The 16,918-nt window shown below is 38.3% G+C and overlaps 1 protein-coding gene across 1 annotated transcript in view; it reads left to right on the top strand.

Moving 5' to 3' along the window:
• The window catches only part of TBC1D32 (TBC1 domain family member 32), a 176,046-nt gene that overhangs the window by 115,772 nt on the left and 43,356 nt on the right, over positions 1-16,918 (top strand). The window contains exon 26 of the mRNA XM_007454903.1: positions 5,723-5,848. Coding sequence (XP_007454965.1) covers positions 5,723-5,848 — 126 coding nt within the window. The remainder of the gene's footprint in view (positions 1-5,722; positions 5,849-16,918) is intronic.

The following is a 16,918-nucleotide window of genomic DNA, read 5'->3' on the forward strand; positions in this document are numbered from 1 at the left end:
CTGCATCGGCAGGCGGACTCTCAAGCACTGCGCCACCAGGGAAGCCCAATATCCTTATTTTTAAAAGACAGTTTTCATTTCTCTATATTGATTTTGTTTACCAAATTTTTATGTTCTTACTGGATTTAATTCTTTATTCACTGATGCTGCTCCTTGCTGACACTTTGGTAATTTCTGTCCTTTCAGACATTAAGTTCATGCCCATGTCCCTATGAATTATCTTCATGTCTTTTTAACTTACAAATGGGATGACAATCATTATATAATCCTAATAGTTAGATTCAAAATTGGAATATTATCTACATAGTAAGTAGAAATGAACTTAAGAGGAGAAAAGGGAGAATGAGATGACCTATAATGGCAACTACATTTTAATAAAAGAATGAAAATTGCCAAATTAACAAATGAGTAGACTAGGTTCCTTTTATTTCTAGTCTGATAAATTATGTAAGATTTAGGATTACCACTCTTCCTCCAATCAACTAAAAATAGAATCCCATGGGAAAAATTGAAAGTGCTTTGAAAAATAATATGATACTACATAAAATGTAATGCAACATGATGATGGGTATTGTTCTGATTTTAAAAGCCTTTTTGTATTATGTCTTACACATATAGTCAATCTATAAATATTTTTAGTGATGAATTCTCCCTTTTATTAAATATTTATGTAGGCCTTTATGTCAAATCAGACACTTTCTTTTTTCTTTCTGTATTGCTTCTAACCTTGGAATTAAAATTTATTTTCTGCAGGTAAAGGTAAATGGCTTTGATTTGGCATCATCCTGTTAACTGAGAATAGGGATATAAGATTATGGTTTCTTTCCAATGTAGTAAATCTTGAGCTGCAGCTGTTGAGATATTTAGTTTATTTACTTTTAATGGTAAAACTCTTCATGTGCTTCTTTCATGTTTGCAACAAACATGAATGGCAACCAGCAGAAATAGATCACCTGCTAGTTTAGGTGCAGGTAATAAGGGAAAACTAATTCCTTATTTTTTAAAAAAAACTTTTCACTGATTTCTCCTATAGTACATGCTTAATTATCACATATTAAAAGGAAAAGTGATATGATAATTCCGAAGTTAGGAATAATCTGTATAACATATAGATGTCATGGGTTTAAGAACTCACAGTTACAACAAAATAAAGACATGGAAGAATTTAGATACTCTCACATTTAGAAATGTAGGGAGAACTAATATTAAGTATCTGTCTGATTGCTTCTTGGAGACCACTACAGAGTCTTCTTATTTATTGTATCAAGAGTAAGCTGGAATAACTGTATTAATCTACATGGAAAAAGAAAAGCAGAAAACACAAACTGGAAGCAAATATTTCACAAATGAGCTTCAATCTAATAGAAAGAAGGGTGACTTTCCAAATTAAGCCTAGGAATCTGTTGCTAGTTAGTTTATGAAATCTTCCATTTATTTGTTTCTTTTGTAGCAGTTGTTTATGATATTCTGTATAAAATGGGCATTCAAAATGTCTGATATCCTTGGAAAGAAGTACTAAAAGTTTTCTGTATAGATTTTCTTTGCATTTATATTAAGCTTACATTTTTCCTCCCCTTGAAATTGAGGTTCTTTCTTTTTACATTATTTACAGTGTAATTATAATCTTTCCTTCTATATAATCTTTTGAGAAACAAATTATACAATGTCATCAAGTATGAAAAGATTATGGTGCTTACCATAACAAAGAATTTCAGAGTTTAGGTATGGAATATTGACTAATTGAATTTTGTAAACATGAAACTTGATGATTTTCCTTTCTTCCATTTTACTCAGTGGTAGTAAGTAAGTGCTTAATTGCTTGTTGCCAGAGGGAGCTGTCCTGTGCATTGTACGATTTTTAGCAGCCTCCTGGTCTCTGCTCACTAGATGCCCATAGAACTCTCTCTTTGCACCCACCCCTCCCAGCTGTGACAGCCAGAAGTATCTATAGACAGTACTGAAATATGGGGAGCAAAACAGTCCATTTGAGAACTATAGCTATAGGTTCGTTTTTCCATTCTAGCACTTCATACAAATAGAATCACATAGGATACTTTATTTGTGCTTGCTTTCTTTAAGCATAATGGTTTTGAGATTCATCTAGTTTGTTACATGTACCACTTGGTTGTATCATTTTACTAAGTAGGATTCCAGTGTAGATAACTACGATTTGGTTAAACATCACTTTTTGTTTATATTTTCTTAAAATCCTTAAAAACAACTGCTTTAAAATTTTGGGCTGCTGATTGTATCACCTCAGTCCTTTCTGAGTCTTTGTATTTTTTTTTTTCTCTTTTTTTTCTCTTGCGGTACGCGGGCCTCTCACTGATGTGGCCTCTCCCGTTCTGGATGTGCAGGCTCAGCGGCCATGGCTCACAGGCCCAGCCGCTCCGCGGCATGTGGGATCTTCCCGGACTGGGGCACGAACCCATATCCCCTGCATTGGCAGGCGGACTCTTAACCACTGCACCACCAGGGAAGCCCATGGGCTGCTAATTGTATCACCTCAGTCCTTTCTGAGTCTTTGTATTAACTGGTTTAACTACTGGTTATGAGTCGTTTTTTCCCCCTTTCTCATGTTAGTAATTTTTAATTGAATATTCAACATTATTAATTTTACGTAGCTGAGTGCTAGATTTTGTTGTCTTTAAAGAGTAATGGACATTTTTGGGCATGCAGTCAAGTTACTCGTGGATCAGTTTGATCATTCAGGGCTTTCATTTTTTTGTTAGGGTAGGTACAAATTGTCTTTATGGCTAATTTAACTCTGTTACTAAGGTGTGACTCTTCTGGTCTGTGGAACACTCTGGTAATTAAGGAGGACTCTTCACACTCTGTTTGGAACTTGGACATCTTCTAACCCTATGTGTACTCTGGAAATTGTTCATTTTACAGCTCTTAGCTGTTCTTTACCCAGTCTTGTGGAGCTTCACTCTTCAACTGCACAGCTGATTCTTTGCAACCAACTTGACAAAGACTTATACAGATTTCTGGAGTTCTTTCTTTGTTCATCCTCTTCAGTACTCTGATCCATAGATTTTAGTTTCCTCAGCCTCTCTGCAATTTGACTTCTGTCTCTTTAACTCAGCCAGACCTCCGGGGCATCCCCCTTCCTGCACAGTGATGTTGAAAGTGATTCAGGAAAAAAAACAGGGCCCAAGTGTAAAAGTTACCTCATGAATTTCCCTTTTCTCAGACATGAGGGTCCTGTACTGCCTATTGGCCAGTGTCTGAAAACTGTTTGGATATATTTTACCCATTTTTCAAGTTGTTTATGCAGGAAGGCAAGTCTGTTTCTGGTTCCTCCATCATGACCAGAAGCAGGACTCTGGTTTTTAATTTTTTTGTGTGATTATAAACATAGAAATTTTGGCAAACATGAAATCCTGTGTATCGTTCATGCTTGTTCTACTCCCCAGATCACTGATTCAGAGTTACTGTATTCCTATGGTACCATTCCTTTGATTCCATTTCCCCTTGCCTCATTCTCCATGCCCAAGGGCTTTTGCTGGAGTAAGATTATAGTCTCTCTCTGGACTTCCTCACTTATTCTGTACAAAGTTGGGAAAGAAAAATGTTTGGTAGGTGAATTTTGGAGAAGGAATGGAAAATCTTAGAATAGCCTACTTAAAGGCTGTATTTCCAAGTTAGCCTAGCTTTTTTTTTTTTTTTTTTTTTTTAAAAGTTTTTTTAAGTTAGCCTATCTTTAGATTATACTCATGCCTTTCCTAACAAGAGCAGTCAGGAGAGGCCTTTTGTTGTCTGTCATTGTCTGTGATTGAATATATTCAGTGCAGGGGAGATACTTGTAAGTCTGTGTGGCAGGAGATCCAAGTTATGGTGCCTAACTTAGCTGTTATAGTACTAGCACTGATACTTTGAACTCCATTTATCTTCTCCTGTCTACTTTTCATTTGGTTCCAAATTTAGAGGTGGGGAATAAAGGAACTGTTTCCCTCAAACTTGGTAACATCACAGATACAAATTTTCGATAAACATATCAAATCACTAAATATTTTTAGCTGTGACGCTGCATATTGAAGAGCTCACGCTTCCACTGAGAGCTGAGGGAAACGATAACCAGAGGTTATGAGCATACAAAGTTGTCTCTCTAGGAGTCTTGCAGGCACTCTGTCTCCAGCTCAGCATTTGTTTATTGTCTCAAATCAAATTTCCAGGTACTAAATTGGGCCCTTTAGCCTTTCTACCAATTGGTAGATTCAGATGCATACCACATTTGCTGCTTCAGAATTGTTTACAGTCTAGTGCCTGTGCTCTTTTCCTTAGAATGAGATGAAAAAGCAAAATAGAATAGCAAATGTGAAAGGAGAGAGACAGGAGAGCAAGATGAGGCTGTAGAGCCGGAGGGAAGAGGGAAAAGATAACAGGATTTTTAAAAAGCAGGTAATTTACAGAAGAGCTGTATGGACATTCTCTATTTGAAGGAGATGGTGGTGGTTATAAAAGGCAGGCTTACACATGGATAGAAAGAGTGACACAGAAGGAAACAACGATGAAAAACAAACTGCATTTGTCTTTCCAGTCATGTGCCACTAGTGATTTTTTATAGCAGTATAACGGACTCTTAACAGTATTATATTAGTTTCAGGTGTACCACATAGTGATTCAGTATTTTTATAGATTATGCTCCATATAAAGTTTTTATAAGATACTGGCTACATTCTCTGTGCTGTAATTATATCCTTGTATCTTACTTTACACCTATGGGAGGTTGGGCAAGATCAGTGAAGGGGATTAAGAGGTACAAACCATTAGTGATTCTTAATAGGTTCTAGATAGTTTGTTCTCAGGAAATAAGTAATGTAGATATTCTAAATGGAAACTATAAAAATTCCATTTTAATGCTGTTCAGTTGTCTTTTACCTAACTTATATTGAGATGCATTTAACATTAATACTCTGCTGTTAATATAATTTTCAACAAAATTATCAGCTTTGATATTTCTTGTTTAAAGGTTTTGAGAATCTTTATTAAAAATAATAATTTTCTCCTTTGACTAAATCAGTTTCATTTTTCTCTAGATATTGCTTCTGATTGAGGCCATTTATGGAATATTACAGAATCATTCTGGTCTTGATACTTAAAGAGAATAGATTAGATTAGTACTAAATATCAGAATTATACACTCTTCCAACAAAACAGTTCTTTCTGGTTTATGTGTATATTTATGAGTGTGCATATGTTTGGTATATTTGTATACTCATGATGATTGTATGAAAGAATATGTCTGTAGCTTTGATATGAGAAGGTGTTTTTAGTGACCTAATTGTCAAATGCGGAAAGTTACATAAATTATGATTTATATACTTAATCATATAATTTTATATATGATGACCATGAGGACTGTGTGAGGATATGTAGCTGCTTTTTTAGGACTAAATAAAACCAGTTTAGACCATTGGAATGATATGTATGTCTTTTTTTGTTGTTGTTGTTGTTACATACGCTTCTTATGTATGTCTTGATTATGCTCAATTATGCTCCTACCTGTGTATTATTGTATATGTATACACACAGGCATACACACACACACACATGCTTTATGACATGTAAGTTTCATGAGGGCAAGTGCCCTTGTCTGTCTAGATAAAATAAAATACTTTTTCTGGAACTTGTAACTGTTTACATAATTAAGTTGAATACTTACTTTTTAGTGTATCTAGCATGTTTTGTTAACATAACAAGTCATCTTTCTTATTAGACAATGATCTTGGCAAACTTCTTTTGCACTTCAAAATGTCCGATAAGCAAAGTGAGTGGATAGAAAACTGCCGCAGACAATTTTGCAAAATGATGAAGGCCAAACCTGATATAATCAGTGGAGGTGGTGAGTATGTTTTAATTTTTGTGAGTTTTTTGGCTTGAAGAGTATATTAACAGAAGCTGTGTTTTCCTGAAAACTAGTACTGGCATGTCATATCTAGAATACATGATATTAATTCCAGAAGTCCATTGACTTCTGAGAAATTTGTGGTCCTAGAGAACAAAAATTAAAATTTAAGAAATTACTCAGCTTTCTTTTAGTACTGTTTCAGAGGCCTTGGAAGCTAAACCTACCTTTGCCTAGGTAACAGTTTGCTTGGTTTCACCAGCTTTCACCTAGCTATACCATACTGCTATGTTTTCGGAACTTTATTGAATGTTTTGACATATTTTGAAACTCCGCCACATCTAGCCAAATAAATTTAGTGACTTTTAAGGAAATTTGGGTGTGTGTGTGTGTGTGTGTGGGGAGGGATAGCTATGTTGTCTAAACCAGCAAGCAAGTTGTTTTATGTTCAGATATTTATATGTGTGCATGCTTCCTAAAATTATCATGTTTTAATTAACATTATCTTAAATAAAAATAGTCTAAGAAAAAAGCTCTAATGTCAATATAAGCTAGATTTCTTGAAAGATACAATTTAAAAATAATTGTCCTCTTTATCAGCCATGCTTTATGGTTTTCACATTTGTATCATTTGCTATAAAATTAAAAATGGGAAATAAAAATAAGTTTATATTTTGTTGGAGAAATTATATTTTCAGGGAATATGATATATATGGGCAAGAAATCAAACATTATTCTCCAAAATTTTAGTGTAAAATGAGCAGTTCACCTGTTTTATATGCCCCCATATATTTTAAAAATAGCTATTAGAAATATATATTTATCACTGGTTGCATAATAGGAAATATTTAAAATAGGTTTTGCAAATGCCAAAAGGTACAGAACAAAATGAGAAAGCAGCAGCTTGGAATATTGCTCAGTTTAAACACACTAAGTAAAGGTGTAGTTTTCTGAGTTTCTCTATTACAGGGATGGTGATAAGACGAGAGAAATCACCTGTTCAGTCCTATCCATGACTCTGAAACAACATAAACAAGTAGAACATTACCATTAAAACTGTGTTCTATTTGGAATCTTGGGGCACTTCCCACAAGATTTGATCTTAGTTCTACATTACTCTGATACCATGTCCACTGTTAGATTTTGAGCTACTTTCAAAAGTAGATCTTGACCTCTCTGCCCAGCAAGGTCTAGTAGGTTACACAAAACTAAGTTACTTTTAACAGCAACTTTATAAGATAGTCTGAATTTTATGGATAAGGAAACAAAAGCCAGGAAATGTTAGATAACAAGCTCAGTTCACAGTGGCAGACCCAAGAAGTGAATTTAAGCAGTCTGAATCCAAAACTCCGTGCTCAGTATCAGTTTGCGATACTACCTCTTTGCACCTCTTTACTACCTAATGTTTTCCACGTGGGAGGCAAACAACATTTATTAAGTAAACCCAGGTGAGCGTATACTGATTGAGATAGAAGATGATAAAAGTTTTTAATATCTCCAGTCTCATAGCATACTTGTTTTCTGTCTATAAGCTAAGATGAACTAATTTGGGGGGTAAGCTGCAGAAATACTAAACAAATAAATGCTTTTGTAAGGCAGGCATGCTTATTTGTGTGCATGCACATGTACATCTGGCTCTATAATCTGATTCAACTTGGGTTTTCTTTTTTTTTAAACATCTTTATTGGAATATAATTGTTTTACAATGGTGTGTTAATTTCTGCTTTATAACAAAGTGAATCACCTATATGTATGTGTATATACATGACTCTTTTTGAATTATGGTTTGCTCAGGGTGTATGCCCAGTAGTGGGATTGCTGGGTTGTATGGTAGTTTTTTGTGTGTGTGTGTGGTATGCGGGCCTCTCACTGTTGTGGCCTCTCCCGTTGCGGGGCACAGGCTCCGGATGCGCAGGCTCAGCGGCCATGGCTCACGGGCCCAGTCGCTCCGCGGCATGTGGGATCTTCCCGGACCGGGGCACGAACCCGTGTCCCCTGCATTGACAGACGGACTCTCAACCACTGTGCCACCAGGGAAGCCCCTGGTAGTTTTATATCTAGTTCTTTAAGGAGCCTCCATACTGTTCTCCAGAGTGGCTGTATCAATTTACATTTCCACCAGCAGTGCAAGAGGGTTCCCTTTTCTCCACACCCTCTCCAGTGTTTATTGTTTGTAGATTTTTTGATGATGGCCATTCTGACTGGTGTGAGGTGATACCTCACTGTAGTTTTGATTTGCATTTCTCTGATGATTAGTGGTGTTGAGCATCCTTTCATGTGTCTGTTGGAAATCTGTATATCTTCTTGGAGAGATGTCTATTTAGGTCTTCTGCACATTTTTGAATTGGGTTGTTGGCTTTTTTGATATTGAGCTGCATGAACTGCTTGTATATTTGGAGATTAATCCTTTGTCAGTTGCTTCATTGGCAAATATTTTCTCCCATTCTGAAGGTTGTCTTTTCATCTTGTTTATGGTTTTCTTTGCTGTGCAAAGGCTTCTAAGTTTCATTAGGTCCCATGTTGAATAGTAGTGGTGAGAGTGGGAAACCTTGTCTTGTTCCTGATCTTAGGGGAAATGGTTTCAGTTTTTCACCATTGAGGATGATGTTGGCTGTGGGTTTGTCTTACATGGCCTTTATTATGTTGAGGTAAGTTCCCTCTATGCCTACTTTCTGGAGGGTTTTTATCATAAATGGTGTTGAATTTTGTCTAAAGTTTGTCTGCATCTATTGAGATGATCATATGGTTTTTCTCCTTCAGTTTGTTAATATGGTGTATGACATTGATTGATTTGTGTATATTGAGGAATCCTTGCATTCCTGGGATAAACCCCACTTGATCAGGGTGTATGATCCTTTTAATGTGCTGTTGGATTCTGTTTGCTAGTATTTTGTTGAGGATTTCTACATCTATGTTCCTCACTGATATTGGCCTGTAGTTTTCTTTCTTTGTGACATCTTTGTCTGGTTTTGGTATCAGGGTGATGGTGGCCTCGTAAAATGAGTTTGGGAGTGTTCTTCCCTCTGCTATATTTTGGAAGAGTTTGAGAAAGATAGGTGTTAGCTCTTCTGTAAATGTTTGATAGAATTCACCTGTGAAGCCATCTGGTCCTGGGCTTTTGTTTGTTGGAAGATTTTTTTTTTGGGGGGGGGTGTACACGGGCCTCTCACCGCTGTGGCCTGTCCCATTGCGGAGCACAGGCTCCGGATGCACAGGCTCAGCGGCCATGGCTCATGGGCCCAGCCGTTCTGTGGGACGTGGGATCTTCCCAGACCGGAGCACGAACCTGTGTCCCCCGCATCGGCAGGCGGACTCGCAACCACTGCGCCACTAGCGAAGCCCTGTTGGAAGATTTTTTATCATAGTCTCAATTTCTGTGCTTGTGATTGGTGTGTTTAATTTTCTGTTTCTTCCTGTTTCAGTCTTAGAAGGTTGTGCTTCTCTAAGAATGTGTCCATGTCTTTCAGGTTGTCCATGTTATTGGCATATAGGTGCTTGTAGTAATCTCTCATGATGCTTTGTATTTTTGCAGTGTCACTTGTTACTTCTTTTTCATTTCTAATTCTATTGAGTCTTCTCCCTTTTTTTCTTGATGAGTCTGGCTGATGGTTTATCAATTTTGTTTATCTTCTCAAAGAACCAGCTTTTAGTTTTATTGATCTTTGCTATTGTTTCCTTCATTTCTTTTTCATTTATTTCTGATCTGATCTTTATTATTTCTTTCCTTCTGCTAACTTTGGGGTGTTTTTGTTCTTCTTTCTCTAATTGCTTTAGGTGTAAGGTTAGGTTGTTTATTTGAGATGCTTTTTGTTTCTTGCAGTATGATTGTATTGCTATAAACTTCCCTCTTAGAAGTGCTTTTGCTGCGTCCCATAGGTGTTGGGTCATCGTGTTTTCATTGTCATTTGTTTCTAGGTATTTTTTGTTTTACTCTTTGATTTCTTCAGTGATCTCTTGGTTATTTAGTAGTGTATTTAGCCTCCATGTATTTGTATTTCTTATAGATTTTTTCCTGTAATTGATATGCAATCTCATAGTGTTGTGGTCAGAAAAGATACTTGATACAATTTCACTTTTCTTAAATTTACCAAGGCTTGATTTGTGACCCAAGATATGATCTATTCTGGAGAATGTTCTATGAGCACTTGAGAAGAAAATGTACTCTGCTGTTTTGGCAGGGAATGTCCTATAAATATCAATTAAGCCCATCTTGTTTAATGTATCATTTAAAGCTTGTGTTCCCTTATTTTGTTTCATTTTGCATGATCTGTCCATTGGTGAAAGTTGAAGTCCCCTCCTATGGTTGTGTTACTGTTGATTTCCCCTTTTATGGCTGTTATTATTTGCCTTATGTATTGAGGTGCTCCTATTTTGGGTGCATAAATATTTACGATTGTGATTTCTTCTTCTTCGATTGATCCCTTTATCATTATGTAGTGTCCTTCTTTGTCACTTGTAATAGTCTTTGGGTTTTTTTGGTTTTTGGGGTGGGTTTTTATTTGCGGTATGCGGGCCTCTCACTGTTGTGGCCTCTCCCGTTGTGGAGCACAGGCTCCGGACGTGCAGGCTCAGCAGCCATGGCTCAAGGGCCCAGCCACTCCGCAGCATGTGGGGTCTTCCTGGACCGGGGCACAAACCTGTGTCCCCTGCATTGGCAGGCAGACTCTCAACTACTGCACCACCAGGGAAGCCCTAGTCTTTGTTTTAAAGCCTATTTTGTCTGATACGAGAATTGCTACTCCAGCTTTCTTTTGTTTTCCATTTGCATGGAATATCTTTTTCCTTCCCCATACTTTATGTATGTGTCCCTAGCTCTGAAGTGGGTCTCTTGTAGACAGCATATATATGGGTCTTGTTTTTGTATCCATTCAGCCAGTCTATGACTTTTGGTTGGAGCATTTAACCCATTTACATTTAACGTAGTTATCGATATGTATGTTCCTATTACCATTTTCTTCACTGTTTTGGGTTCGTTATTATAGGTCTTTTCCTTCTCTTGTGTTTCCTGCCTAGAGAAGTTCCTTTAGCATTTGTTTTAAAGCTGGTTTGGTGGTGCTGCATTCTCTTAGAATTTGCTTGTCTGTAAAGGTTTTAATTTCACTGTCGAATCTGAATGAGATCCTTGCTGGGTAGAGTAATCTTGGTTGCAGGTTTTTCCCTTTCATCACTTGTAATATGTCTTGCCACTCCCTCTGGCTTGCAGTTTCTCATGAAAGATAAGCTGTTAACCTTATGTGGATTCCCTGTATGTTATTTGTTGTTTTTCCCTTGCTGCTTTTAATATTTTTTCTTTGTATTTAAGTTTTGATATTCTGTTTAATATATGCCTTGGCGTGTTTCTCCTTGGATTTATCCTGTATGGGACACTTTGCGCTTCCTAGACTTGATTGACCATTTCCTTTCCCATGTGAGGGAAGTTTTCAACTATAATCTCTTCATGTATTTTCTAGTCCCTTTCTTTTTCTCTTCTTCTTCTGGGACCCCTATAATTCAAATGTTGGTGTATTTAATGTTGTCCCAGAGGTCTCTGAGCCTGTCCTGAATTCTTTTCATTCTTTTTTCTTTATTCTGTCCTGCTGTAGTTATTTCCACTATTTTATATTCCAGGTCACTTATCTGTTCTTCTGCCTCAGTTATTCTTCCTTTGACTCCTTCTAGAGAATTTTTAATTTCATTTATTGTGTTGTTCATCATTGTTTGTTTGCTCTTTAGTTCTTCTAGGTCCTTGTTAAACATTTCTTGTATTTCCTCCATTCTATTTACATGATTTTGGATCATCTTTACTATCATTACTCTGAATTCTTTTTCAGGTAGACTGCCTATGTCTTCTTCATTTGTTTGGTCTGGTGAGTTTTTACCCTGCTCCTTCATGTGCTGTGTGTTTCTCTGTCTTCTCATTTTGCTTATCTTACTGTGTTTGGGGTCTTGTTTCTCAGGCTGCAGGTTTGTATTTCCCACTGTTTTTGGTGTCTGCCCCCAGTGGCTAAGGTTGGTTCAGTGGGTTGTATAGGCTTCCTGGTGAAGGGGACTGGTGCCTCTGTTCTGGTGGATGAGGCTGGATCTTGTCTTTCTGGCTGTCAGGTTCATGTCCAGTAGTGAGTTTTGGGGTGTCTGACCTTATAATGATTTTAGGCAACCTCTCTGCTAATGGGTGGGGTCGTGTTCCTCTCTTGCTAGTTGTTTGGCATAGGATGTCCAGCCCTGTAGCTTGCTGGTTGTTGAGTGGAGCTGGGTCCTAGCATTGAGATGGATATCTCTGGGAGACCTTTCACCATTTGATATTGTGTGGAGCTGGGAAGTCTCTGGTGGTCCAGTGTCCTGATCTCGGCTCTGTCACCTCAGAGGCACATGCCTGACACCTGGCCCGAGTACGAAGACCCTGCCAGCCACACAGCTCACAAGAAAAGGGAGAAAGAAAGAAAAATAAAAAATAAAGTTATTAAAATAAAAATTTAAGTAATAAGCAACCAAAGAAAAAACAGATACACCAATGATAAGAAGTGCTGGGCTTCCCTGGTGGCGCAATGGTTGAGAGTCCCCCTGCTGATGCAGGGGACACAGGTTCATGCCCCACTCCGGGAAGATCCCACATGCCGTGGAGCGGCTGGGCCCGTGAGCCATGGCTGCTGAGCCTGCGTGTCCAGAGCCTGTGCTCCTCAACAGGAGAGGCCACAGCAGTGAGAGGCCCACGTACCGAAAAAAAAAAATTGTTTTAAAGTGCTAAAAATTATACTTAAAAAAAAAAAAAAAGGACAGGCAGACCCCTCGGAGAAATGGTAAAAGCAAAGCTATACAGACAACATCACACAAAGAAGCATACACATACACACTGACAAAAAGAGAAAAAGGAAAAATATATATCTCTATATTAAAAAAAAAAAGGAAGAGAGCAGCAAGCATATCTGCCAATTATAATAAATTCTAAATACTGACCTAAGATAAACATGAGACCAGAAACAAATTAGGTGCAGAAAGCAAACCCCAAGTCTACAGTTGCTCCCAAAGTCCACCGCCTCAATTTTGGGATGATTTGTTGTCTATTCAGGTATTCCACAGATGCAGGGTACGTCAAGCTAATTGTGGAGATTTAATCCGCTGCTCCTGAGGCTGCTGGGAGAGATTTCCCTTTCTCTTCTTTGTTCTCACAGCTCCTGGGGTTCAGCTTTGCATTTGGCCTTGCCTCTGCGTGTAGGTCGCCTGAGGACGTCTGTTCCCACCCAGACAGGACAGGGTTAATGGAGCAGCTGATTAGGGGGCTCTGGCTCAGTCAGGCCAAGGGAAAAGAGGGGTATGGAATGGGGGGCGAGCCTGCGGCAGCAGAGGCCAACATGACATTGCCACAGCCTGAGGTGCGCCGTGTGTTCTCCCGGGGAAGTTGTCACAGGATCCTGGGACCCTGGCAGTGGCGGGCCACACAGGCTCCTGGGCGGGGAGGTGTGGAGAGTGACCTGTGCTTGCACACAGGTTTCTTGTTGGCGGCAGCAGCAGCCTTAGCATCTCATGCCCATCTCTGCTGTCCAGGCTGATAGCCTTGGAGCTCGTTTAGGTGGTGCTCTGAATCCCTTCTCCTTGGGCACCCTGAAACAATGGTCTCTTGCCTCTTCGGCAGGTCCAGGCCTTTTCCCGGACTCCCTCCCGGCTAGCTGTGGCACACTATCCCCCTTCAGGCTGTGTTCACGCAGCCAACCCAAGTCCTCTCCCTGGGATCTGACCTCCGAAGCCTGAGCCTCAGCTCCCAGCCCCCACCCACCCCTGCGGGTGAGCAGACAAGCCTCTCTGGCTGGTGAGTGCTGGTCGGCACCGATCCTCTGTGCAGGAATCTTTCCGCTTTGCCCTCCACACCTCTGTTGCTGCGCTTTCCTCCATGGCTCCAAAGCTACCCACCTCCGCCACCCGCAGTCTCCGCCAGTGAAGGGGCTTCCTAGTGTGTGGAAACTTTTCCTCCTTCACAGCTCCCTCCCAGAGGTGCAGGTCCCATCCCTAATCTTTGTCTCTCTTTTTTACTTTTTTCTTTTGCCCTACCCAGGTACATGGGGAGTTTCTTGCCTTTTGGGAAGTCTGAGGTCTTCTGCCAGCATTCAGTAGGTGTTGTGTAGGAGTTGTTCCACATGTAGATGTATTTCTGATGTATTTGTGGGGAGGAAGGTGATCTCCATGTCTTACTCCTCTGTCATCTTGAAAGTCTCGGTCTACTTGGGTTTTAAATATAAGCAATCTACAGTTATCAAGAACCAAAGATTTTAAAATTATCATTACCTATGCTGCATTTTCTCCCCAAAATCTCTGCGTAAGACTCTGCAGTGCACAATAAAGCCCATGTACCTTCATTAATATTTTTTCATAATTATAATAATGAGTGAATGAATTAGTCTTAATTTCTCTATAAATTATATGATCTGAATCCAAAAGGAGGTAGACAAAGGAAATTCAGTTAACAAGAAACTTATTGAGAACCTACTTGTTGACTCCCTGTTCTGCTCCCCACTATGGGCAGCTCCTGTCCTTTGTAGGTAATGGTAAGGATGGGGCGAACAATCCATCAGTAGTCTTCCCAAATTGGTTTAAACCCAGGGCATCTAAACAGCTATCAGGAGAGAAAATTTCCAGCTTTCTCTGACTTGAGCTCCTGCTGTTTCCAGAGTTTTCTTTCCCGGGTTTTAGCTTTTAAGAACAAGTGAGACAATGTAGATGTGTAATTGCCTGACATTCCTGCACTCACTTGTAATGAGTCACTTGGAGAAGCGATAGATTATATGACCTAGAGCTCACAGGCCGAAGTTAATTTTTTAAAACATGAGTCAGATTTTTCCTTTTCATGACCTTATTTTTGGTCTGTGTGTATTTTCCACCCCACCCCCAACTATATCTGAGACCTTTTTCCTAGCATAGAACTAACTAGGACATGTTCCCTGAACCTCTATAAATTTCCTTTATTTTCATGTGTTTATTTCATTCAGCTCTGGGAGAGAACATAGTTTCTTCTTGTCAGGAAGGTTCCCTGTAGGTCTGATTGACTTCTAGTTTCCCCTGAATTTACTAACCTAGCCTCTTGTTGTCTATCCTTTCTAAACATTGGATTCCATCATCAATCGCACGTTTAATTTTTTCTACTCTTATATCTGTCTTTGTAGAGTTGTCTCCCTATAAAAAGAAGCTTCTATTTCTCACATTATCTTCTAATCATTGTTTCCCACTAATCTTTTATTTGTGATCTAATAATTAAATATACAATTTTAAACATGTTCCAAGTATGTTCTTCCTATTTCTGTTCTCTAATATTGATAATATAGTTTATAACTGGAATTCTAGTGTAGGATTCATATAATTTGAGTTGGTCACTAGATAACATGTACAACATGTCTGATAGACAGTGTTGGAAACTGGTATGCTTTACAACTATAATACATTTTGTATAACTGTATACTTCAAATGCTCAAATTATCACAACTTGGACTTTTAAGAGTTTTTGTTTAAGCTGGCCTCTTTGTCCTTTAAATTTTAATTTATTTTTTCTGTTTTCCTCTGAAAGAATCCTGGCATAGTAACAGTAATGAGGTCATCTAGACTCACTTTTTCAGCTCCTAAACATAGTTCAAGGGATTCTCGTTCCTTTCAGTGGGGAGAATAACGTTAGGGGCAAAATTTGAGCAACAGTGTGCATTAGGTGCCTCCACATAATCACTTAGGATAATCAGATGACATGAGTCAAGAGTCCTCTTTAAAAAAAAAAAAAAGTGGGGGGTGTATTTTTGTTTCAAATTTACTTCTGGCTATATATATTTTTAAATTTTTCTCTGAGCATTTAATCTAGTTTTCTCATTTTGTCCTGCCATTTAGATTTTATCTATATGAGATGCCATGCAAAGTATTAAAGTGTATTCTTCTTGCATTCTATTTTCTGACTGCTGTCACTAGTATATACCTAGTACAGTAATTGAAAGAAACAGCCTGGTTCCCCTTGACTTCTCTCTTTCTTTCATCCTCTGACTCTCATGTACTTGTTTACCATGTCTTAGACTTTATTCTTAATTTTTTTTAATCTTTCTTTCTCATTCATGTCCTCTGCTACTACTTCAATTCAAGTATAAACCATTTAGCAACTGAATTATTGTGTGAAATACATGATCATTTTAGGAAAGCTAGAAATTATAAACAAAATGAAGAAACTGAAATTTACCTGTAATCTCTGAAGGATAAGGTTAGCACTAAGTTATTTTTAGCCAGAAAGATTTAATACCTACCATACTATTTTCTTTTGCCATTTCACTCAATACAGTATTGTACAGAATTTTCCATGCCAGTGAATGTGCTTATACAAAGTAATTTTTTTTAAATATCTTTTTTGGAGTATAATTGCTTTACAATGGTATGTTAGTTTCTGCTTTATAACAAAGTGAATCAGTTATACATACACATATGTTCCCAAATCTCTTCCCTCTTGCATCTCCCTCCCTCCCACCCTCGGTATCCCACCCCTCTAGGTGGTCACAAACGACCTAGCTGATCTCCCTGTGCTATGCAGCTGCTTCCCACTAGCTATCTATTTTACGTTTGGTAGTGTATATATTTCCATGCCATTCTTTCACTTTGTCAGTCTACTCATTTATCTATGGATCTGATTCCTATAACACTTTCCTTTATCTCAGTTGACCACCTGGGATCCTAGCCAGTTACTGTTTCAAATATACAGTATTGAGACCAAAATCTTTAATAATTTAGATTATCTGATAATATTAAAGCACTAGTAAATCACTTTAAAAAAAGACATATACAGCCTGCTATAAGCAGAAACAGGGACATTAAAGCTCATGAAAGAAAGCATAAGAGGTGCTATGATGATAAAAGCCTGAGGCCTGAAAGGAGGATCCCTAATCGCTGATGCTAAAGGGGCAAAAGCATCAATTCTTTTGTTTTTCCGCTCACTTTAACCTTGTGATCACCATCATATGTCGTTATTGGTCTAGCCTTAATGGCATTCTTCCTGTGGTATTTGCCCATCGTGTGATTCTGTTTCCAAAGCTCCTTTTTTCATACACCCTCTTTTGGCGTAATTAACCAAGGGAAAGA

Source organism: Lipotes vexillifer, unplaced genomic scaffold, assembly GCF_000442215.2.
Source record: "Lipotes vexillifer unplaced genomic scaffold, Lipotes_vexillifer_v1.1 scaffold58, whole genome shotgun sequence".
In the NCBI taxonomy this organism is placed as follows: Eukaryota; Metazoa; Chordata; class Mammalia; order Artiodactyla; family Lipotidae; genus Lipotes; species Lipotes vexillifer.